This window comes from Gossypium raimondii, chromosome 5 (genome assembly GCF_025698545.1).
Source record: "Gossypium raimondii isolate GPD5lz chromosome 5, ASM2569854v1, whole genome shotgun sequence".
NCBI classification, from domain to species: Eukaryota; Viridiplantae; Streptophyta; class Magnoliopsida; order Malvales; family Malvaceae; genus Gossypium; species Gossypium raimondii.
Window position 1 is genome coordinate 52,399,470 of NC_068569.1, and position 24,005 is coordinate 52,423,474.

General features: G+C 33.7%; 4 protein-coding genes and 1 long non-coding RNA gene across 5 annotated transcripts; 2 read left to right on the plus strand and 3 right to left on the minus strand.

Moving 5' to 3' along the window:
- The first annotated feature begins 2,251 nt into the window (after positions 1–2,251).
- On the plus strand, positions 2,252–5,062 carry LOC128041135 (uncharacterized). The gene has a single exon (XM_052630478.1). It carries the CDS (start codon positions 2,252–2,254, stop codon positions 5,060–5,062), a length of 2,811 nt encoding a protein of 936 aa, XP_052486438.1.
- A 3,916-nt stretch (positions 5,063–8,978) lies between these two features.
- Positions 8,979–11,795, plus strand: LOC105784897 (uncharacterized). Its single transcript, XM_012610814.2, has one exon. The coding sequence runs from the start codon at positions 8,979–8,981 to the stop codon at positions 11,793–11,795; it is 2,817 nt and encodes a 938-aa protein (XP_012466268.1).
- A 211-nt stretch (positions 11,796–12,006) lies between these two features.
- LOC105766525 (uncharacterized) lies at positions 12,007–16,264 on the minus strand. Its single transcript, XR_008195785.1, has 3 exons — positions 16,128–16,264; positions 15,729–15,767; positions 12,007–12,323 (listed from the first exon to the last, which is right to left on the minus strand). It is a non-coding gene; the product is annotated as an uncharacterized LOC105766525 (long non-coding RNA).
- Positions 16,265–18,015: 1,751 nt separating this feature from the next.
- Positions 18,016–19,704, minus strand: LOC128041136 (receptor-like protein 9DC3). Its single transcript, XM_052630479.1, has 4 exons — positions 18,858–19,704; positions 18,596–18,765; positions 18,469–18,490; positions 18,016–18,335 (listed from the first exon to the last, which is right to left on the minus strand). Exons 1-4 carry the CDS (start codon positions 19,702–19,704, stop codon positions 18,016–18,018), a joined length of 1,359 nt encoding a protein of 452 aa, XP_052486439.1.
- Positions 19,705–20,345: 641 nt separating this feature from the next.
- Positions 20,346–21,783, minus strand: LOC105767193 (receptor-like protein 7; the record flags this gene model as incomplete). The annotated part of the gene is made up of 1 exon (XM_052630480.1): positions 20,346–21,783. A coding segment is annotated over one exon (1,023 nt), but the record flags the coding sequence as incomplete, so codon positions are not given.
- Positions 21,784–24,005: the final 2,222 nt, after the last annotated feature.

The window sequence follows — 24,005 nt, forward strand, 5'->3', positions numbered from 1 at the left end:
ACTGAGTCACATTGACTTTGCTATTTCATAATAATAATAGTAATAACAATAATTCATTAACCTAAAAATAATAATAACTCAATGGTAGTTTTGTCTTCGACGGGTCATTGGATCTGATTCTAAGTCCTATCCGAAAATTAAAAAGGGTTTGGATAAAAATATAGGCTCAAAAAATAGACTTAGACAAAAAAAAAAGACTCGTTTAAAAAACGGGTCAGACCTTGGGTAAGGCTTTTTGGCCCAATCTCGGCCCTAATTAGCAAAAAGACAAAAAATAACTACTATTTTCTTGTTGTTTTGATACTATTTTCTTATTATTTTCTTACTTTTTTACTATCATTTCACTCTTATGTTACTACTATTTTGTTGTTATTATTCGGATATTGTATAACTCTTATTTTATTATTAATTTTGTTACTATTTTAAAGACATTTGTTTGTTAAGTTACACTTATCTTAGTATTATTTAAGTATAAATTTATTTTTTAAATTTATTTTCAATTTTTTGAGAATCATTTATTTTAATGTTTTTTATATTTTAGATGTATTATATTTTTAATTTTTTATATATAAAAAATAATATAAAGAAATTAATTTGGGCGGATCGAACTAGACTCGAGTTTTAGTATTTTTATCCAAGTTGGGCTTGAAAAAAATTTAGGCCCATTTTTCGAGTCAAATCGAGCCCAAACATAGCAAACGGGCCTAAAATAATAATAATTCATTATTGGATTGAGGTAGAACATGAGGCTTGACTCTCGGCTTGTTAATATATTATTTGGTACCCATATTTGATTTCAATGTTTGATTTGGTATCTGAGTTTGACTTCAATGCTTAGTTTGATACTTGAGTTTTTTCATATTAATGCTTGAGTTTTTCTTTGTCACATATAAGTACCTAATTTTTACTTCAATGTTTAATTTGGCACTTGAGTTTTTTCTTTTGTCCCAATTAAGTACCTATGATTCTTTTACTAAGGCACACATGTAAAATATTTTTTGAAGTACACGATGTTTAGTTTGGGTACCAAATTAAATATTGAAACCAAATATAAGCACTAAATAGTATATTAACCCTTAACTTTATCATATAGGGACCTAAATTTAACAAAAGAAAATTAACAGTGTTAACAATTAGACTTAAATTCCAAAATTTAAAAAGTAGAAAGAGTAAGTTCCTGAAAATAAAAATATAGGGACTAAATTTTAAATTTATGAATCGTACAGGATCTACAACATATTTTAACCCTTTGAAAAATCAACGATTAGACCACTTTTAGCAAATAGCAGGAAATTGCATCCATGTGCTCTAGTTTTTAAGTCAAGTCAGCTGTTGTAGGACCTGCCTATAATAATAATAACCACTCGTTATTGATTGAGGTAGAAGACGAGGCATGACTCTAAACTTCCTTTAATTTTAAAGTTAATATATTATTTAGTACCTATATTAAAATCCTATATTTAATTTTAATATTCAATTCGATACCTAAATTTTTTCCCAAATTGGTACCTGATTTTTTGGGTATTGATACTTGAGTTTTCTTTTTCCCATACCAGTACTCAGGTTTGACTTTAATGTTTAATTTAACACCTGAATTTTTTTTGTCCCAATTAAGTATCTATGTTTTTTTACTAGGCAGACATGTCAAATATTTATTGAACCACACGATGTCGTTTAGTTTGGGTATCGAATTGAACATTGAAGCCAAACTTAGGTTTCAAATTGAAACAAAAAAAGATTAGGTACAAAATTGAAAATTCAAGCCAAATGTAAGTACCAAATGATATATTAACCCTTAATTTTATCATATATATATATATATATTTATATATGTAAATATTAATCAAAAAAATTAAACATTTTGGTGTTGATTATATAAATATTCATATAAGACATTCACACCAAATGGCATGATTTCACCCATTTTCTGGTATTGTTTATACGTTTGATGGTCAGTCTACAAAAAAATACATCAGTTTTCAAAAATTATTTAGTTGTTAAATATAAGGTTGTCTTTTGCTGTGTTCATTTTATAATGTGATTTGATCAAAAACTTCCTTCGGATTAAATATAAAATATTGTCATAATCCTCTCTTACTTTTCAAAGTCTTGCGAGGTCTTGTTCTTGGAAATTTCCCATGTCCAGTGAGAGATGTAGAGTGATATCTATATATTTACGATCATTTTCAAAGCTTTTGCAATAAGTTCTTTATCACAATCTTGCTGTCCGAAGAAATTCATGTCTATAGATATGGACTGTTCCATATTCTGTAGGACGAAACTTTGTTTTAATGCTTTCTTCTTCTTGTTTATCATCTCCTCTTTCACATGTCTTCATGTAGTCTTCGGCACAGCAAGTGAATTTGATTATGGCGTTCACTGTAACTCAGTTGTTCATGAATCCAAACCAGTTGATGAGGAGTTCAATATCATGCCTTTCCCTGGACGTCAATATGGTTACTTCAGTGGTGGTGATAAAGTCCTAAACAATCCTCCTTCACGTTCCTACTATGCACCCAAATCGAAAACTCTCCTTTTCGAGACTCACCACGTATTTACAACCGATGCTGATGATGTCTTTATGGTGGAAGGAAACCTGATTTTTCAAACCTCGTTTTACTATGAACAGAGTATCTCCTCTGGAAGCTCATATTTTCGTGGGACACTGGACTTCGATTTTCGAGGCTTCTGGTCTCGAACAACCGGGAAGCTTTGCATGGTGGGATCGAGTTATGCTTACTCCAAAGAAGGTAAACTGCTTCATCTTGCTGCTGTTCTTAAGATTAATAATCTTCAGAGTTCAAGTAATGTTAGTACTTTAGTCACCGGTACCATGGATAGCTTGAGTTCTGCTAATGATCCAAATCACTTTGAGCAAATATCACTGCTGATGTTTCCTCAAGTAAATTACGCTTACACCATGATTTCAAATCAGTTTAGTAAAGGGTGTCCTCGGGGAACCGATGTCCAACCGATGTCATCCCTCCGCTTATCGCAAACTCGAACTATTTGTGATATGTTAGGTGGAAGCAATGCTTTCGAATTGGAGTATACTGGCAGTTGTAATTCTTCAAAGAGTTGCAATCCATTTGGTGATGGTATTGGATATTTACCTTCAGTAATATCGTTGAGTATGATTCAGTGCTCAAACGATAGGCAAAGCTTGAGGTTTCTGATAGAATTCCGGAACGACAGCTATCAGGGATACTATAGCTCTCCCAATCTCAACACTTCATTAATTGGAGAAGGATCTTGGGATGCAAAGAGTAATCGGCTTTGTATCATTGCTTGCCGAATCTATGATGCATCGAGCTCCTTGGAGAAGTCTCATGTCGGAGACTGCACGACACGGTTGAGCTTAAGATTCCCTGCAATCTTGTCTATCAGAAACCCAAGCACCATTGTAGGAGAAATTTGGAGTGAGAAGCCTAGGAATGAAGGTGGTTTCTTTGACAGGGTCGAGTTCCGAAATACTGGACGTTATGGAGGAGGAATTCAACTTCAAGGTTTGAAGTATGTGTACACGGAAATGGACGAAGTGAAGAAATCATGTCCAAAGAAGAATTCTAGGACTAATAGCAGTATGGAACACTATCCAGATGCCTATTCTGGAGACATGAGTTTTAGTATGTCCATCATCAACGGTTCCAAAGGAAGCATCGGATGGGGTTCTTCGGATATTCTTGCGGTAGATGATCAGCAGTATCAGAGATTTCCATCTCTATTACCATCCTCAAGCTCAAAGCCTAAAAGTTCTGGCGTTGAATCCGATTCCAGCAGTGGCTTGCTTAATGTCAGCTATAAAATTAGCATCCCGCCACTTAGTTTGGAATTGGATGGTGGCCTCAAACCGGTTAACCAATCTTCATATGAATATCTGCAAACCAAAATCCAAATTTCTGCTGAAGGGGTTTATGATACAACAACAGGTAGCCTATGCATGGTTGGCTGCAGGCGTTCAAGGTTAGACGGCAAATCATTTTCAAGCCATTCGATAGATTGCGATATCCTTGTGCAAGTCAACTTTCTTCCATTGAACTCGCGCAAGACAAATAACATTAAGGGAAGCATCGAGAGCACGCGTGAAAAAACAGATAGTCTGTATTTCAAGCCTCTGCAGATTTTGGGAACAACTTATTCTCGCAGTTGGGGAGCGGAATCGGTTTGGAGAATGGATTTCGAGATGATCGTGTCGGTCGTATCCAACACTCTTGCAATTATCTTTGTTGCATTTCAAATCTTTCATGTGAGGAAGCACCGTGGCATTGGTCCTATGGTTTCACTTCTCATGCTTGTTATTCTAGCCCTGGGACACTTGATCCCTTTGGTTCTAAACCTCGAAGCAATGTTCATTCAAGATAGCGAGAGATCGGTCTTGATTAGAGGTGGAAAGTGGCTCGAAATGAACGAGGTGATAATTAGAGTCGTCACAATGGTGGCTTTTCTGCTGCAAGTCCGTCTTCTGATGCTCTCATGGACTGCTAGATGCTCCACTGAGAAGAAAAAGACCTTGTGGATTGCAGAGAAAAGGGGGCTGTATGTGTGTGCTCCGGTGTACGTAATCGGAGCTATTATCGCCTTTTCGGTTAAGTCAAGGCAGAATGTACACAGAACAGTAATGGCCAGGCATTCTTGGTACGACATAGATGAAATCATTTTGGGGAATTCAAGAGCTTATGCTGGTTTGATACTGGATGCCTTTCTTTTCCCTCAAATCATCTTCAACATGTTCCACAACTCGAGAGAACTGGCTCTTTCTCGACTCTTTTACATCGGAATCACCCTTGTTCGCCTCGTACCCCATGGATATGATCTGTACAGGGCAAACAGCTATGTTGATATAGATGACACCTACATTTATGCAGATCATGGTGCAGATTACTACTCCACTGCTTGGGACTTCATTATTATTATGTTGGGTATATTCTTTGCTGTGATCATACACTACCAACAGCGCCTCGGCGGTCGATATTTCCTTTCGAAGAGATTCCTAGAATCTGGGACAGATGAGGAACCTCCAGTGGATTCAGAAGAACAATTGCCATTGAAATATAGCACCTAGTCCATGCCTTGTGTTACTTTTAAGTGTTCACAACTTTTACTGTTTCCAAATAATTCTGTAAATTGATCCTTTTTCTTTTATAGCTTAATAAGCCTAATGTAATATAAAGTTATAAATAAAATTGTTTTAAAAAATATTTTATTTTAAATTTTTATTTTAGATTAAAGTTTGGGTGAGCCTTAAATGCGAATATGTACCCAAAATGAATAAATTTAAAAATTATACTCTTTTTTATATTTAAATATAAATCCAACATAAATTCTTACAAAATTAAAAGTAAATGTTTATATAAATCTTTATACAAATTTATTGGCATGTAGCATAACATTTCCTTGTAATTTTGGTGTTTTCAGCTTTCCATTTACCAACTTTTGACTTAGTTTACTCCTCTCTGGTGTTTGATAAAAGCTATTAAAACCTATAATTTATAACCATACTTAAATATCCAATGCATTAATGATATGTTTGGTATGAATATGAATTAGTAATAAATTAATTTCAATCGATAATTTAATTATTTATATGATCGACTTGTTTGATATGTTTAATATAAACGAGTACTGTTATGTTAAATACTAGATATGAACTTTGGGGTTAGCTGCCCTAAAATTTATAAAATTTCTTTTAAGGTCCTTTGAATTTTCAATTTTTTTAATTTGATATTATAATGTAGTGTCTAAAATAAGGACAAATTTGTGTTTGACTTCTTAAACTTTTTCAAAATTTTTTATTTGATTTCTTTTATAGAATTTATAAATTTTAATTATAAATTTAAAAATTAATACAAAATAATATATAAATATTAATTTGGTAATAAAGTAATAATTGCAACATCTAAGTATAAATATTATCTAAAATTAATTAGATGAAAAATAAACTTAAATAATTATAATATTTAATAAAATTGAGCATTTAACTCTTTTTTTCTTCTAAATTTTGGTGACTAAGATTATCCCGAATGTAAAAATCCGTTGTTGAAAGTAGGTCTTTTCCACTTTGATCATGTATATTATATATAAATATCTTGCCCCTTATCAACAATTTTAGCTTCGACCTTGTAAATAACACTCAAATTTCAAAAAGGCAATGAAAGATAAATATTGCTATATCAAAGTGTTTGAGAGTTGTGATATTTGTTACTATTGTTATAATGTACTTCGTATGAAGTTTACATCGTGTTAATTATGATCATCATCCGAATCTATATCATTAAGATCATCGAGATTTTTTTTGTGTACTTTTCAAAGTATGAATCATTTCAAATTCATCTATGAATGAAGTTACTTAATTATGCAACATATTTGTACAATCCAATGAAATATGAATCATCACTTTTACGACATACAAATTATTTTTATAATAATTTTTTATCATAACTTAAAAAAATAAGATTTAAATAATATAAATTTTTATTATAACTTTATAAAATAAATATAAATTATTTTTATAACATAATTTATTATAATGATTATGATTTTAACCATTGCTTTCTACTACTTTCAATTATAAAAAAATATTTAAGTTTAGATCCCACACCTGATTCGAAGACATAAAAACCTTAATTGGATGAAGAGATTGACGATCTACTCGGAGGAGAGGAATGATTTTTATAACTTTTTGAATTCCTTTGCTTGAAGATTGATTTGGTAATGGTGGAGGAAATACTTTGCATGGTTTGAAAATATTTCCTATTTCAAAATTTTGAAATCTAAAAGGTAAAGGTTAAATTATTGGAAATAAAAGTATAAGAACTAAATTTAAAATTTTTCAATAGTGCAGGGACCGATGACATAACTTAACCCTTCAATGATTGGACCATTTTAGCAAATAGCACGAATTTTCATCCATCTAGTCTAGCTTTTAAGTCAAGTCAACAGTTGTAGGACCTGCCAATAAAATCCCTTTGTTTCGACCCAAAACCTACAAAAAAATGACTAAACTGATTCACATCGACTTTGCTATTTTTCGTAATAATAATAATAATAATAATAATAATAATAATAATAACAATAATAGTTCGTTAACCCAAAAATAATAATAAATCTGTCATGGCCGGGTCATTCAACCAGATCTGAAATTCCGTCCGAAAATTGAGAGAGTTTAGATAAAAATATAAGTTTCAAAAACTAGACTTGGGTAAAAAAAAAGAATCGTTTAAAAATCGGGTCAGACCTTGGGTAAGCCTTTTAGGCCCAATCTCGACCCTAATTAGCAAAAAGACAAAAAAAGAAGAAGCTATTTTCTTGCTGTTTTGCTACTATTTTCTTATTATTTTCTTACTTTTTTACTATCATTTCACTATTATGTTACTACTATTTTGTTGTTATTATTTGGATATTGTATAACTCTTATTTTATTATTAATTTTGTTACTATTTTAGAGGCATTTGCTTATTAAGTTACACCTATTTTAATATTATTTAAGTATAAATATAATAATAATTCATTATTAGTATTATTTAAGTATAAATCGAGCCCAAACATAGCAAACGGGTCTAAAATAATTATAATTCATTATTGGATTGAGGTAGAACACGAGGCTTGACTCTCAACTTGTTAAAATATATTTTTGGTACCCATATTTGATTTCAATTTTAAATTTAGTATCTAAGTTTGACTTCAATGTTTAGTTTGAAACTTGAGTTTTTCATATTAATGCTTGAGTTTTTTTGTCACATATAAGTACCTAAGTTTTACTTTAATGTTTAATTTGGCACTTGAGTTTTTTCTTTTGTCCCAATTAAGTACCGATGATTCTTTTACTAAGGCACTCATGTAAAATATTTATTGAAGTACATGATGTTGTTTAGTTTAGGTACCAAATTAAACATTGAAACCAAATATAAGCACTAAATGGTATATTAACCCTTAACTTTATCATATAGGGACCTAAATTTAACAAAAAAATTAACTGTGTTAGCAATTAGACCTCAATTCTAAAATTTGAAAAGTGGAAAAAGTAAGTTCCTGAAAATAAAAATATAGGACTAAATTTTAAATTTATGAATAGTACAGGACCTACAACATATTTTAACCCTTTGAAAAATCAACGATTGGACCACTTTTAGCAAATAGCAGGAAATTGCATCCATGTGGTCTAGTTTTTAAGTCAAGTCAGCTGTTGTAGGACCTGCCGACAATAATAATAATAACCACTCGTTATTGGATTGAGGTAGAAGACGAGGCATGACTCTAAACTTCCTTTAATTTTAAAGTTAATATATTATTTAGTACCTATATTTAATTTTAACGTTCAATTCGATATTAAAATTTTTTTTTCTTAAATTGGTACCTGATTTTTTTTTTTGTATTGATACTTGAGTTTTCTTTGCCCCATACTAGTATTTAGGTTTGACTTCAATATTCAATTTAACACGTAAGTTTTTCTTTTGTCCCAACTAAATACCTATGTTTTTTTTACTAGGGCGAACATGTCAAATATTTATTGAACCATATGATGTCGTTTAGTTTGGGTACCGAATTGAACATTAAAGCCAAACTTAGGTTCCAAATTAAAAAAAAAGATTAGGTACCAAATTGAAAATTCAAGCCAAATGTAAGTACCAAATGATATATTAACCCTTAATTTTGTCATATATATATATATATATATATTATGGAGTCTACAAAAAAATACATCAGTTTTCAAAAATTATTTAGTGGTTAAATATAAGGTTGTCTTTTGTTGTGTTCATTTTATAATGTTATTTGATCAAAAACTTCCTTCGGATTAAATGTAAAATATTGGCATAATCCTCTCTTACTTTTCAAAGTCTTGCAAGGCCTTGTTCTTGGAAATTTCCCATGTCCAGTGAGAGATGTAGAGTGATATCTATATATTTACGATCATTTTCAAAGCTTTTGCAATAAGTTCTTTATCACAATCTTGCTGTCCGAAGAAATTCCTGTCTATAGATATGGACTGTTCCATATTCTGTAGGACGAAACTTTGTTTTAATGCTTTCTTCTTCTTGTTTATCATCTCCTCTTTCACATGTCTTCATGTAGTCTTCGGCACAGCAAGTGAATTTGATTATGGCGTTCATTGTAACTCAGTTGTTCATGAATCCAAACCAGTTGATGAGGAGTTCAATATCATGCCTTTCCCTGGACGTCAAAATGGTTACTTCAGTGGTGGTGATAAAGTCCTAAACAATCCTCCTTCACGTTCCTACTCTCCACCGGAATCTAAAACGTTCCTTTTCGAAACTCACCACGTATATACAACCGATGCTGATGACGTCTTTATGGTGGAAGGAAACCTGATTTTTCAAACCTCGTTTTACTATGAACAGAGTATCTCCTCTGGAAGCTCATACGTTATAAGTTCAAGCGATTCAAGCGACCGTGGGACACTGGACTTTGATTTTCGAGGCTTCTGGTCTCGAACAACCGGGAAGCTTTGCATGGTGGGATCGAGTTATGCTTACTCCAAAGAAGGTAAACTGCTTCATCTTGCTGCTGTTCTTAAGATTAATAATCTTAGGAAGTCAAGTACAATCAGAACTTTAGTGACTGGTACCCTGGATAGCTTGAATTCAATTGGTGATCCAAATCACTTTGAGCAAATTTCACTGCTGATGTTTCCTCAAGCAAATTACGCTTACACCATGGTTTCAAAACAGTTTAGTGAAGGGTGTCCTCGGGGAGCCGATGTCCAACCGATGTCGTCCCTCCGCTTATCGCAAACTCGAACTATTTGTGATATGTTAGGTGGAAGCAATGCTTTCGAATTGGAGTATACTGGCAGTTGTAATTCTTCAAAGAGTTGCAATCCATTTGGTGATGGTATTGGATATTTACCTTCAGTAATATCGTTGAGTATGATTCAGTGCTCAAACGATAGGCTAAGCTTGAGGTTTCTGATAGAATTTCGGAACGATAGCTATCAGGGATACTATAGCTCTCCCAATCTCAACACTTCATTAATTGGAGAAGGATCTTGGGATGCAAAGAGTAATCGGCTTTGTATCATTGCTTGCCGAATCTATGATGCATCGAGCTCCTTGGAGAAGTCTCATGTTGGAGACTGCACGACACGGTTGAGCTTAAGATTCCCAGCAATCTTGTCTATCAGAAACACAAGCACCATTGTAGGAGAAATTTGGAGTGAGAAGCCTAGGAATGAAGGTGGTTTCTTTGACAGGGTCGAGTTCCGAAATACTGGACGTTATGGAGGAGGAATTCAACTTCAAGGTTTGAAGTATGTATACACGGAAATGGACGAAGTGGAGAAATCATGTCCAAAGAAGAATCCTAAGACTAAAAGCATTAAGGGACACTATCCAGATGGCTATTCTGGTAATCTGGGTTTTAGTATGTCGATCATCAAAGGTTCCAAAGGAAGAATCGGATGGGGTTCTTCGGATCCTCTTGCGGTAGGTGATCAGCAAGATCAGAGATTTCCGTCTCTAATACCATCCTCAAGCTCAAAGCCTAAAAGTTCTGGCGTTGAATCCAATTCCAGCAGTGGCTTGCTTAATATCAGCTATAAAATGAGTATCATGTTGCGTAGTTCGGAATTGGATGGTGGCCTTAATCTGGTTAACGAATCTTCAAATGAATATTTGGAAACCGAAATCCAAATTTCTGCTGAAGGGGTTTACGATACAGCAACAGGTAGCCTATGCATGGTTGGCTGCAAACATTTAAGGTCAGGTGACAAAACATTTTCAAGCCATTCGATGGATTGCGAGATCCTGGTGAAAATCAATTTTCCTCCATTGAACTCGGACAGGAGAAGTAAGATCAAAGGAAGCATCGAAAGCACACGTGAAGAAATTGATCCTCTGTCCTTCAAGCCCCTGCAGTTTTCGGGAAGAGCTTATTATCGCAGTTGGGTTGCGGAATCAATTTGGAGAATGGATTTCGAGATGATCATGTTGGTAATATCCAATACTCTTGCAATTATCTTTGTTGCATTTCAAATCTTTCATGTCAGGAAGCACCGTGGCATTGGTCCTCTGGTTTCACTTCTAATGCTTGTTATTCTAGCCCTGGGACACTTGATCCCTTTGGTTCTAAACTTCGAAGCAATGTTCATTCAAGATAGCGAGAGATCGGTCTTGATTAGAGGTGGAACGTGGCTCGAAATGAACGAGGTTATCATTAGAGTCGTCACAATGGTGGCTTTTCTGCTGCAAGTCCGTCTTCTGATGCTCTCATGGACTGCTAGATGCTCCACTGAAAAGAAAAAGACCTTTTGGATTGCAGAAAAAAGGGGGATCTATGTGTGTGTTCCAGTGTACGTAATCGGAGCTATTATCGCCTTTTTGGTTAAGTCAAGGCAGAATGTACATCTAACTTGGTACTACATAGATGAAATCATTTTGGGGAGTTCAAGAGCTTATGCTGGTTTGGTACTGGATGCCTTTCTTTTTCCACAAATAATCTTCAATATGTTCCAGAACTTGAGAGAACCAGCACTTTCTCATTTCTTTTACATCGGAATCACCCTTGTTCGCCTCGTACCCCATGGATATGATCTGTACAGAGCAAACAGCTATGCTGATATAGATGACTCGTACATCTACGGAGATCATGGTGCAGATTACTACTCAACTGCTTGGGACTTCATTATTATTGTGTTGGGTATATTCTTTGCTGTGATCATACACTACCAACAGCGCCTCGGTGGTCGATATTTCCTTCTGAAGAGGTTCCAAGAATCTGTGATAGATGAGGAATTTCCGGTAGATTCAGAAGAACAATTGCCATTGAGATATAGCACCTAGTGCATGCTTTAAGTGTTGTTAACTACTTTTGCTTACCATGGACTTGTTTTTAGTACTGATTCGAAATAATAAAAAGAACTATTCTAAAAAATGTTCTATTGTAGCTTAGGTGAGTGTTGGGTAAGAATATATGTCCAATATGAATAAATTTGAAGAGTACATCTCCTTATCCATGTTTAAATATGTACCCAACATGGATACAAAGAGAAGATTTAAACTGATAATAATTCATTAATCATACGAAGTCCATAGATATGACCATTCCATCATAGTGTACAATGAGACTCAGACATAAGACAGACAGGCATGAAAACGCATTCAATGTCTCAAACTACAACAACAAAACACCAATTTATTCAACTCAATTTCATTATTTTTAGGTCCTAATATTGCTATGGACTAAAACATCATGGTTCTATGTCTGCTTAATGAGTGCCACATGTGCAGTCTGTGCAGCTGCAGCTATCTCCACACTTGCACTTGCCATCGTTCTCTGCCACAGCCTCGACCACTACAGTGCTGATGTAGCTGCAAAGAAATATCACAACAGATTATATTTAAGCATATGTGTTGGACTGTGCAAAGCATAGCTCCTTTTTTTGCTTCTCTAGGTAAGAATATGATTACTTATCCAAATGGGTTCAATTTTGGTTAAATTATTCAATATTGGTCCTAATATACCTCTTTTCAGTCTCAATGACCAAGCTATTTCCTTTCTTCCTGTAAGCATAACAAAAAAAAGCCTTCAGTTTCAATGATAATTGATTGCAAACTCATGCATTTAGTCACAACAACCTTAATAAATTTATATTTTATCTATGAAAAAAATTATAATTAAATTCCGACCGCTAAAAAATATTTTTTATGAATTTGCCCCTAGTAGTATGCAGCTAAAAAACATGCAGAACTAACTTAGGAACAATAACAAAATCAAAGAACCACACACAACAGTAGAAACTGGTCGAAAGCTGATGATGGAAGGATGATTTCTTACACGCACTGGCTCTTGTCAGAGCAGTCGCAGTTGCCGCACTTGTCAGACATGATGAATTTGAAAGAGTTGAGAAGTAAAAGGTTTGTTTGAGTTTCTAAAGTAGTTAAGCTAACTTGCGATGTATATCCAAAGCTATGCACTTGATGTATTTATAGAAGAGGAAGTACATGGAAATGGTGCAAAGGGAAGGCATCTGTAGGGGCCCAAGCAGGCATGAGAGAAGCACACGCCTCTGCTACAAGAGTTCAAAGGAAAGGAATCTTGATAATGGAGGCAAAGGAAAGGTTGGCTTACTGTCCTCCTCTCATGTCTATATCATTTGGAATTTTCTTTTAGGTTGTCTTTTAGAATGTAATCCCAAAATCTATGCAATATGGACTCTACCCAAAAAGAAAAATCAAATTCAACTTTGAATTGGTGCTGCCTTATCATGATCATAGTTTTCAAATTAGAATTTTGATCTAAATATAAATTGAGAGTGCGAAAAATATCCTATTCCTGTAAAATAACAAAAAGAATGGTATAAGATAAGTAGGGTTTAGATAAGTATTCTTGAACAGAATAAACCAGTTATAATGGAAGAGGACGACTACGACCACCAATTTCACTTAAATTTTAGACTTACGATTTAGAGAAACCTGAAAGAAATAAACTTAATAAAAATGAAATTTTATTGAATAAATGAAAGGAACAAAAGTAGAGCTTTTTGGGAGAGGGAGCTTTTACAGAAAAGATGAGTGAAATTTGTGTCACTCCATCCCCTATTTATAGTACGCAGAAGACCTAATTTATTCCTATCTAAATTTTAAAAGATAAATAAAGATAAAAGCTAAAATTAAATCTAAATAATAATCTTAACAGTAATCCTAATATAATTAAAATTTAAATAGAGTAGTGTGTTTATAAAATCTCTTCTTTGAACTGTTGCCCCCAAGTCTTCCACACTTCGCATTTTCGGCACCACTTCTTTCCTATTTTGCATACTATCCCATTTTATCTTTAAATTTACGCTTTTTGCCACTAAATTTTCTTTTGCCTTCAATTTAGTCCCTACAAGATAAAAAACCATAAATAACTCAAATTAGTAAGATCATACTCAAAATAAATATGTAATTAATACATAAAAATATGTCATTCCAGAGTATTATCAATAAGAGTTAATTGCACCAAAAATTTTAAACGTTCTAATTATGTCTCCACACTATCAATGTTATACTAATGAGGTGCTTTCGTCACTAAAATCATTAATTTAATTGTCAAATGAGACGTCCGATCTTACGTGATATAATCTAAAATGAAAAATTTAAAGAAAATGAATATTGTAAAATGGATGTGGTAAAAAGCTTTTACGAAACTATTGTTCACTCTATCTTTTTTGGTTTTACTTTATTTTTAGTTTTAATTTTAAAAATTATGCGTAACGTTTTATTTTTCTTTTAAATTTTATCTTAAATTATGTTATATAAAATTTTACGTGTCATTTAATTGTTAAATTAATAGTTTCAAAATAAGAAGAATCGATTGATATAATATCAATAATTTAAGAATATAATTAAAATATTTTAAAGTTAAAAGACTAATCTAAAATAAGAATTATAGTTTGGGTATGTATCAAGCAATTAACTCAATAAATAAATGTGAGTGGCAGTCATTTACATCAATATGTTATATAAGTGGGTTTGGCATCATATCTTATATGTTATTTTCACATTTATTTATTTATCTTATTTATTTTATTTTTAAAATATGAGATTCTAGTAGGGTTTGTGAAAAATTGTCCTTTAGGTAATTTTTTTTAAATGTTAACTCTCCTTGAAAAATAAGAAAATTTATTTTTGGCTCATTTAAAAGGAATATAAAAATTAGGAGCATGTGTGATCAAATATGTTTGATTACATTTTTATATAATATTAAGAGTAAGGGATGATAAAAGTTATACAATATCTTAATAATAACAACAAAATTGTAACAACATAATAATAAAATAGTAACAAAGTAGTGAAAATAACAAGAAAATAGTATAAAAGAAAAAAGAAAACAATAAAGTTTTGCATATTCAGGCTAGGCTAGACAAAAAAGGCTTATCTAAGACTTGACTCGTTTTCTAAATGGATCTTATTTTTTTATCCTAAAATTTATTATTCAGAAAATAAAATGAAATTTTCATCTCTTTTCTTCCTTTGTTGTCCAACTAAATTGCTAGGTGGGGATATTTAATTTTTGAGGTTTTTGACATATTTTGGTGAGGATTTAGATGTTTTTAGGTAAGGTTTGGGTTGAAACTTGCTAGGATTTATTGAGTTTTAGAGAAGCAAAGAGAGTCTCATTGTATTGAATGCGTCTACATTAATTGATTTAAGAGTTTTGATGTTTAATTATTGTTGTTAAAAGTGGTAGAAGAGTAATCGAATTTGTAGTGAATGTTGGATACGAATATACGTAGAACATGAATAAATTTGAAGATTATACCTCTTTGTTCATGGAACAGATTTGTGCTAATAATCATTCATTAATCAGACAAAGTCCATAGACATGGCCATTCTATCATGGTATACAATGAGGCGGAGACAGACATGCAACACGCCACCAATTATTCAACTTAATTTAATTATGGACTAAAACATCGTGCAGTTCTATATATGTCTGCTTAATGATTGCCACATGTGCAGTTTGTGCAGCTGCAGCTAGTTCCACACTTGCACTTGCCATCGTTCTCTGCCACAGCCTCGACCACTACAGTGCTGATGTAGCTGCACAAGAATAACACAACAGATTATGTTTAGCATATGTAAAAGCAACTTTAAACTTCTTAATTCTCAATTTTCAACAGTGCAAGGCATAGTTCCTTCGTTTTTGCTTCTGTAGGTAAGTAATACGATAAATGGAAGTATTACTGCATGTATGTAGCGAATCATGCATTAGACTGACAAAATATATACCTTTTCTCAGTCTCAATGACCAAGGCGTTTCCTTTCTTCCTGTAAGCATTGAAAAAAAGGCCTTTAGTTTCAATGAATATTGATTTCAAACTCATGCGCTTAGTTGTAACAAGCTTAGCAATACTGGTGTCTGATATTCGAGCAAGAGTATAAGAATATGAACCTCCGGTTGACACATATCTATATCCTACACTCGCGTACTGGGTAACATTCTTGAGGAAACATGGGTTCATAAATGCTTTTGAAAAAGCTTTGGTCCAGCTTAGTGGTGACATATATGTAGTAAAGTGCAGCTAGAAATCATGCAGAACAAAAACAACAACATGATCTCAAAATCACACACAAGACTGGAAACTGCTGGAAAGCTCCATCGTGGATGGATGATTATGGATCACTTACACACACTGGCTCTTGTCAGAGCAGTCGCAGTTGCCGCACTTGTCAGCCATGGTGAATTTGAGAGAGTTGAGAAGTAAAAGGTTTGTTTGAGTTTCTAAAGTAGTTAGCTAACTTGCAATGTATCTCCAAAGCTATGCAATTGATGTATTTATAGATGAGGAAGTACATTGAAATGGTGAAAAGGGAAGGCATCTGTGGGGGCCCAAGCAGGTCTCTGCTACAGGTATTCGAAGAAAGGAATATTGATAATGGAGGTAGGGAAATGGATGGCTTGCTATCCTCCTCTCATGTCCTTATCATTTGGAATTTTTACTTTTTTTAAGACGGTGTTTGAGAAATCGGATTTCAAAATAGGATAAATTGTATAATAAAAGCATATATTATATCTGTTTTTTTTTATATATAGTCACTTCTCAATTTACAAGTAAAAGGATAATGCATTTTAACTATTTTATTTTTCTTTACAAGTCAATTATTTAAAATGTGAACATTATAATATTTTAAAATAAAATTTAATTAATTAATTTGTATAGTAATTTTAAAAATATAATTTTTAATTTAACTAAAAGTTTAATTATAAATTATAAATTATAATATAAATATATATTTTCAATTGAGTATTAAAAAGATTATGATATTTTATACAGATATATAACTTGTTTTCACTTACACTTTGTTATTGAGTTATACAAGATTTGAAGATTATAATTATAAAATTTACAATTATATTTTATTATCAAGTTTTTGTTTTAAAGTTACATATAATTATAAAACTAGAGTATGAGGAGTATAAGCTTATCCATTTGATAGCCTTTGTGAAGGAAGGAGAAGAGTTTGAAATGTGGGAGGACTATCCTTATCTCTTAAATGAGATGGCAAGCAGACTGCTAGCTAGAAATTCATGCATCTTTGAATCACCAATTCAATTAATAAGCTTAACTAAAGGAAATAAGGACTTTACATCCACCAATTAAAGCAACCTATATGTACCCTTTTACAGTCTGCATTGTTCCATGTATCAATTCATTACATCATTCCTTCAACTCTGCTATATATTATTACCGTCTCCAGATAACCAAACCTTTTACTGCTAACTTGTAAAAAAATTATGAAAATACAACAGAGATCATTGAGACATTGTTGAAGTTGGCTTGCATGCAGACCAAGAAGCAGACCAAGCTATCCGAGCCATGCAAGTTGCAGCTGAAGCTTATGCTGCTCATGTTTTGTTACTTTCAAATAGATATTTTATTACTTGGTTAGATATGAACTAAGTTGTTGATATGCTTGATGTAATTAGGTGCTGATAGATTGATAAATCAGCTTTACCAAGTGTACAAACAATGTTTATCAAAAAGTTACTAAGCCACTTAGTGGAGTTAGGTATGTGTTTAGGTAACATTTTCTTATTTTTGACCAGCTGATTGCTTGGTATATGTAATGGCATTGTGCCTTCATTCAAATGTAATGGAATCTTTCAGAAAATTCTTCTTCATTTGGTCTTTACTTAAGCATTTTTGTTCATAAAGCTCTTGCTGTTTTTGTTTTGTTTGTTGAGCAAGATATCAATGCTTTATGCTTAAGTTTCTGTCAAAATTTCTCATTCTGTTTTCTTAGTTCCTACAGACATTTTGTTCTCCTTTCTCCTTTACTAAGCAGTAGCAAAGATTATTGAGACTAAATTGAAATCCATGAAAGAAGACATAAACAACACCACCATACAAAATGTTACACTCAAACAAACCATTACAGATAGTACGAAATGCAATGAAAGACAGAGGAATTGGTACAATAATAAAGACAGACAGATACCAATGCAACCCTTCACCATAGGCAAAACGGTCTACAAAACAAGAAATTAGGAAAATACAACACTAATTCTTGAACATCATTTGCAGTAATTAGATCCTTCTTCGTCCACTGCTGCGATTGCCTTTCTTTGATTTCTTCTTCGACTCTTCTCATGTTGGTTTTCAACCAAATTCACCAACCATTTCGGCTTTCCAGTTTGGAAAACAACATATCCCACGAACATTCCGAACACTACTCCGCATCCATAACCTATCAACACCACTTTCCAACCAAAAGCAATGTTTGATTTTGAGCCATCTTTTTCAAGCACATTTGGAGGTGCTGGCTGTTGGAACAATGGCAGCAGCAAAAAGTGAACAGAGAGAACAGAATAATGAAACACCAAGAGCATAAGCTCTAAAACAGCAAGCAGAAAAGAAGAAAACAAAAACAGAAAACTCAAGAGCAAAAAACATGTAACCGAATGGAATACCATTACTTTTCATTTCATTTGAAAATATAAGAGTTACAAAATTAGAATGTCAGTTACCTAAACTTATAACTGCTCCCACCTATTTTGGCAAGTTGCCAACTAAAGTAATACAAAAGAAAGCTGAACAATTTTCAGCCATTACATCCATCAATTCAAATCTTAACAACTCTAAAAGTCTAGTTACATTCAACTTGGATAGCATTACAAAATGATTCAAAAGTAAACAAAATAAACAAAATGGATAAGCTGCTTCTGGTCTTGCTGGAATGCTGGTCTGCTGCAGCTGCTGGTCTGCTTCATGGCCTTCTGTTGCATTGCAGTCCATGCTCAACACTGGCTCAATGATGTTGGAACCTTTCGAGAGACCGGAAATCAACATAGTCCCTTATTTCCTTCATATGAATCATTTCCAAATGTGTTGAATTGTTTGCCTTGAGGAATCTGACCATGGAGTTGATTGTCAGAAACATTTAAGGACGAAAGAAATGGCAGATCTGCCAATCTATTTGGAATCGTCCCAGACAACCTGTTTGAAGATAGGTCCAACCATTCAAGACTTTTCAAATTCCCTATTGAGGTGGGGATATCACCATTAAGGTTATTATGAGAAAGGTTGAGCCCTTTCAGTAAGTTAAGCTTCCCAATAACCTTTGGACCCCCTTCAAACTGATTTTTTGATAGATCAATGATCATCCACATGGTGAAAGTTTTCACCAATTCCCTATCTTGTCCTTTCATAACAATTCCAATGGAATAGGTATAGAAGCGACAACCTTGAGGATCATTCACCCCCATGTACGACACTGTACTACCAATCTTCTCTAGATTTATGATAGCCTTGAAGCTGTTGATGTATCTCACTGGTAGGGGTCCAGAAAAATAGTTACTTGAGAGGTCAAAATTTTGGATTTTAGAGAAAAAAGGGCTAGACCTGGAGCTATTGACACGCAAGGAACCATGCATATGATTTGACTTCAATACAAGAATTTGCAAAAATGGAAGACTTCCCAACCAATGAGGAAATGTATCATTAATCTTGTTGTTACCAAGATCTAGCACTTCCAGACCTCTACAATTAAGGATGGATGGTGCCAAAGGCCCTTCTAACAAATTTCCATTTAAGTTGAAATTACTCAATCGGCATCCCTTTGCAAATGTTGGAGGAATCGTCCCATAAAACTTGTTCTTCTTCAGATTCAAGAATTCAAGGCTGTTGCTCAAATTTCCAAAACATTGCGGAATTGTTCCACTCAAGTAATTGTGGGACAAATCAAGAATTCGAAGAAGTGGCATTGCATATTAAAGAAGAGACCTCTCCACTGAAACTATTATTTGAGATCAAAAAGACATGGATGGTCGAAGCTAGAATCGGAAGATTTCCACTGATCAAACTGGAGCTTAAGTCAAGAACTTCAATATCCTTCCATGGAAAGTGCTAAACTTCTGTCAAAGAGTTGTGAGATACGTTTAAGAAAGACAAAGAGTCATTCCCCACCTCTAGCATCCACGGTGGAATCTTGCCTTGAATTTTGTTGCAAGAGAGGTCTACGCTTTCCAAACTTTTAAGCCCTTTCAAAAATTGAGGGAATTCACTAAGATTGCACGATGACAAAAGTAAGTCTGCAAGATTAGGCAATATATGATTAACACTAGATGTATTATTAGATGTTAAGGATAGGCTGTTATATGAAAGGTCGAGAAGTCTTAGATTTGGAAGGTTTGAGAACATGCTAAACTCTATGACACCACTAAGATTATTTGAGGATAAAACGAGGAAGGTAAGATTGAGAAGTTGGAATATTGAAGATGGAAGAGGACCTTGGAGTTTATTAATGTTTAGATATAAATATTCTAGTGATTTGGATTGGAATTCTTCGATATGCCCACTGAATTGATTTTGAGAGAGATATATTGTTTTTAAGGAGGGAGCAGTATACAACCATGACGGAAGCGTTCCATTGAGTAAATTGTCAGATAAGCCTAAAGATATTAGATTAGGACAAGCAGTTATATCATCTGGAATGGAACCTTCTAATGTATTTTCAGATATTTCCAAGTATTCAAGTTGCGTTAGGTTTAGAATTGATAATGGAATTCATCAACTCAATTGGTTTCTTGACAAGCCTAATTGAGTGAGTTGCAATAGGTTTCCCAATGATTTTGGAATCTGTCCACTCAATTGGTTCTAATGGAAGCTTAAATAAGTGAGTTGCAAGATGTTACCCAATGATCTTAAAATTTGTCCACTCAATTGGTTCACCGACAAGTCTAAATGAGTGAGTTGCAAGAGATTTTCCAGTGATCTTGGAACCGTTGTTGATAAGTTGGAATTGGAGAGATCTAAAAACTTCAAGGACACAAGATTCCCCATCGAGTCGGGCAATCCTCCAAAAAATTTGCGCCTGAAATTATCAATTGCTCCAAAGATGATAAATTTGTGATTGAGACAGACAATCCTTGAAAGGAAGAATTTCCTGATAAATCCAAGTACTCTAAGGCCTGTAGATTGTCAACTGAATCAATGAATTCTGTAGAGGAGGACATCCACGACAGATCCAAATGCTCAAGATTGCTGCTCCGATTGAACTTCAAAGGATCAAGATTGAGGTTTTGGTTGCCTCCCAAGTTGAGGAGATTGAGGTTTGGCAAATCAAAAATGTTTTTTGGGAATTTTCCTTGCAAATCACAACCAGCAAGACTGAGAGACCTTAGAGAAGAGGATAGATTCATGAAGACATGAGCATTAACAGAAGACATGTTGATTCCATCCAAAAACAGATGTCTGACCTCGGTTAGGTTTTGAACAAGTCCCTCCAGAGCATGTTTGTCAAATGTAAATTGCTCATAGTAATAAATCGAAGAGGAGAGATCAAGTGAAACCAATTTTGACAGGTGGGAGACTCGGGATGGGACTTCTCCTGCAAACCCTGTATGAGAAAGGTTGAGGTAGAATAGGCTCGTAAACCGATCCAACTTGGATGGAATTTGGGAAAGATTAAAATTATTGAAGGCAATGTTGAGTTTTTGAAGCTGAGGAAGAAGGAAGAGAGTGGTATTGGAAGGGAAGTTGCCATATAGCCAACTGCAGCTCAAGTCAAGGGCAATAGCATGAGCATTTAGATGGTCCCATGAGCAGCAATCTGTACCCTCCTTCCATGAATTTGTCTTGGGATAAGATTTAGGGCCAGCAATCTCATCGCAATACAAAGAAGCACCCTCTGTTATGGAAAAGGAGTTCTTGAACTGGATTAGTGAAGAGCAGAAGTGAGATCCTGAAGAAGAAAAAGAAGCATAAAGATGGGGAAAGAAGAGGAATAGGCAGAGAAAGAGATAGGAGGCCGTGTTATGTTTGTAGAGGAAGATGAAGGATAGGAATGGTATTTATAGGCAACAAATAATATGTTAGTCTTCTTTCTTTTCTTTTACATTAACAACCAATTAGTCTTCTTTCTTACCATATATTTTTCATTCTTAAAATTGGATTTTTTTTTTTTTAGCAAAATCTTCCCTAAACAACTACAAAAATTAAGATTGATGAGATTACGAAGTAGATTGATTTAGTCTTCTTCTCTATAACACCTAAAGAATGTGTGTGTCTATTCACTTGCCAGTCAACCAAAACTAATTTATGTGGAAATTCTTTTCCACACAAAAGAACAAAATTGTACTCTATTCACTACGTTTGAGGAAGAAGACTGCTAGAAATTTAATCCACCGATTCCATAAAAACGTGTATACTTATATATATTTATAAGCTCATAATTCAAATCTAAAACCTCATTTGTTATAAATTCCGATAAATTTATTTGGGAATAGTTATTTTTCATTCGTTAATTATTTCTCTTTTAATCAAGTAAAAAAAAATTAAAACCAAAAAGACATAATGATTTATTTGGCATTTTTTTAACTTTACAAACAAAAAGTCATTTTAGAGTTTCATTTTCTTGTCTCTTTTAGCCTTAAAACTTGTATGGTTCACTAAATCATCCAAAAAACATGATGAAAAAGTTAACATTTGTTAACTAACAAAACTAACACTTACGTGGCTGATGTTGACCCTTAGTAGTTAATGGCAACACCTACGTAGTTGTTAATGGATACCACATCAACAATGTTTGTTGACATGACACTGCCACATGACCAATAATCGTTGACATGGTAGCGCCACGCCATCGCCCATTGATGACATATTAACCTTTGAGTTAAACTCAAAGTACTCTTTCCTTTGTTATAAATTAAGAGTATAACTAATTTTGATAAGAATGGAATTACTTTTTACTAACTCAGTTTAAAGGAGTACTATAACACGTAAAGTTTGGTCTATTGCAGAATTCACATACAATGCGGGGCATTTACATTATGCAGAATTCAACACATATATGGGAATTTTTGTATTTCTACAATCATCATGTTGTTAGTGATCAACAATAGAGGTGCTCATGGTAGGTGGCCTACCGAACCGACGGCCCGCCCAAATATGGGAGGGTTTGGGTAAAATATAGGCCGAAATATGGGCTTGGGCAAAAAATGAGGCCTGTTTAGAAAGCGGGCAGACCTCGCACCACTTTTTTTTTAAGGCCCGGCCCGCCCGACCAATATAATAAATATATATTTTTATTTTTAAAATATTTTAAAATACTTTTTAAAATTTTTTATTTTAAAATATTTTTAAAATACTTTTTTAAAAATTGTCTAAATTTTTTTTGTGTTTATTTAAAAAATGGGCCGGGCCGGGCCCGGGCTTAGGAATTTTTCCCCGGGCCGGGCCTGGACAAAATTTCAGGCCCATATTTCGGGTCGGGCCCGGCCTAGGACACGGGCCAAAATTTTTTATGGGCCCGGCCCGAACCCGACCCGGCCCGGCCCATGAGCACCTCTAATCAACAACGACTTCCTTTTTACCATATATTTTTCATTCATAAAATTGATTACTTTTTTTTATCAAAGAAGTAAAATAATTAACATTCATGAGATTACAAAGTCTTCTTCCTTATAACACGTCAAGTTTGGTCCCAAATAATTTTCCACACAGAATAATAAAGAGGAAGAAGATTGCTACAAATTTAACTATCAATTGTCTATTGACCATATAACTCGACAAAAAAAGACTAAGACTAAGACTATCAATTGTCTATTGACTTCACACATGTTGTTGCTTCCTCCTATCTCTCTCACCCAAACTTAATTTACAAGCAATGTGGAAATTTTGGACATTTGCGCCGCAATGTATAATACTTCCACACCGTTTGCAGTATTGACTACGTTTACTTGAGGGAAAACAAAGACATGAATGCTGGAAATTTTAACTAGTTTGTACCGTCAATGAAGCTACGTACCTAAAAGCCATTTAGGATATCAACTCCTGTAATTGGATTAATCTCATCGTTTCTGCAATCTTTTGACAGTGTAATCAAATCTTAATATGTTACTCTGCAATGCTATTGCAAATATTACTCTTAAATTTGTCGATAGATTACACAAAGGCAGGTTGAATTATTCCATGTTGGAACATCTGCAACATAAATGCATATGGCAAAAGGGCCCAAACCTTACCTTATGTTCATGAATTATCATCATCACATGTTTATAAATGC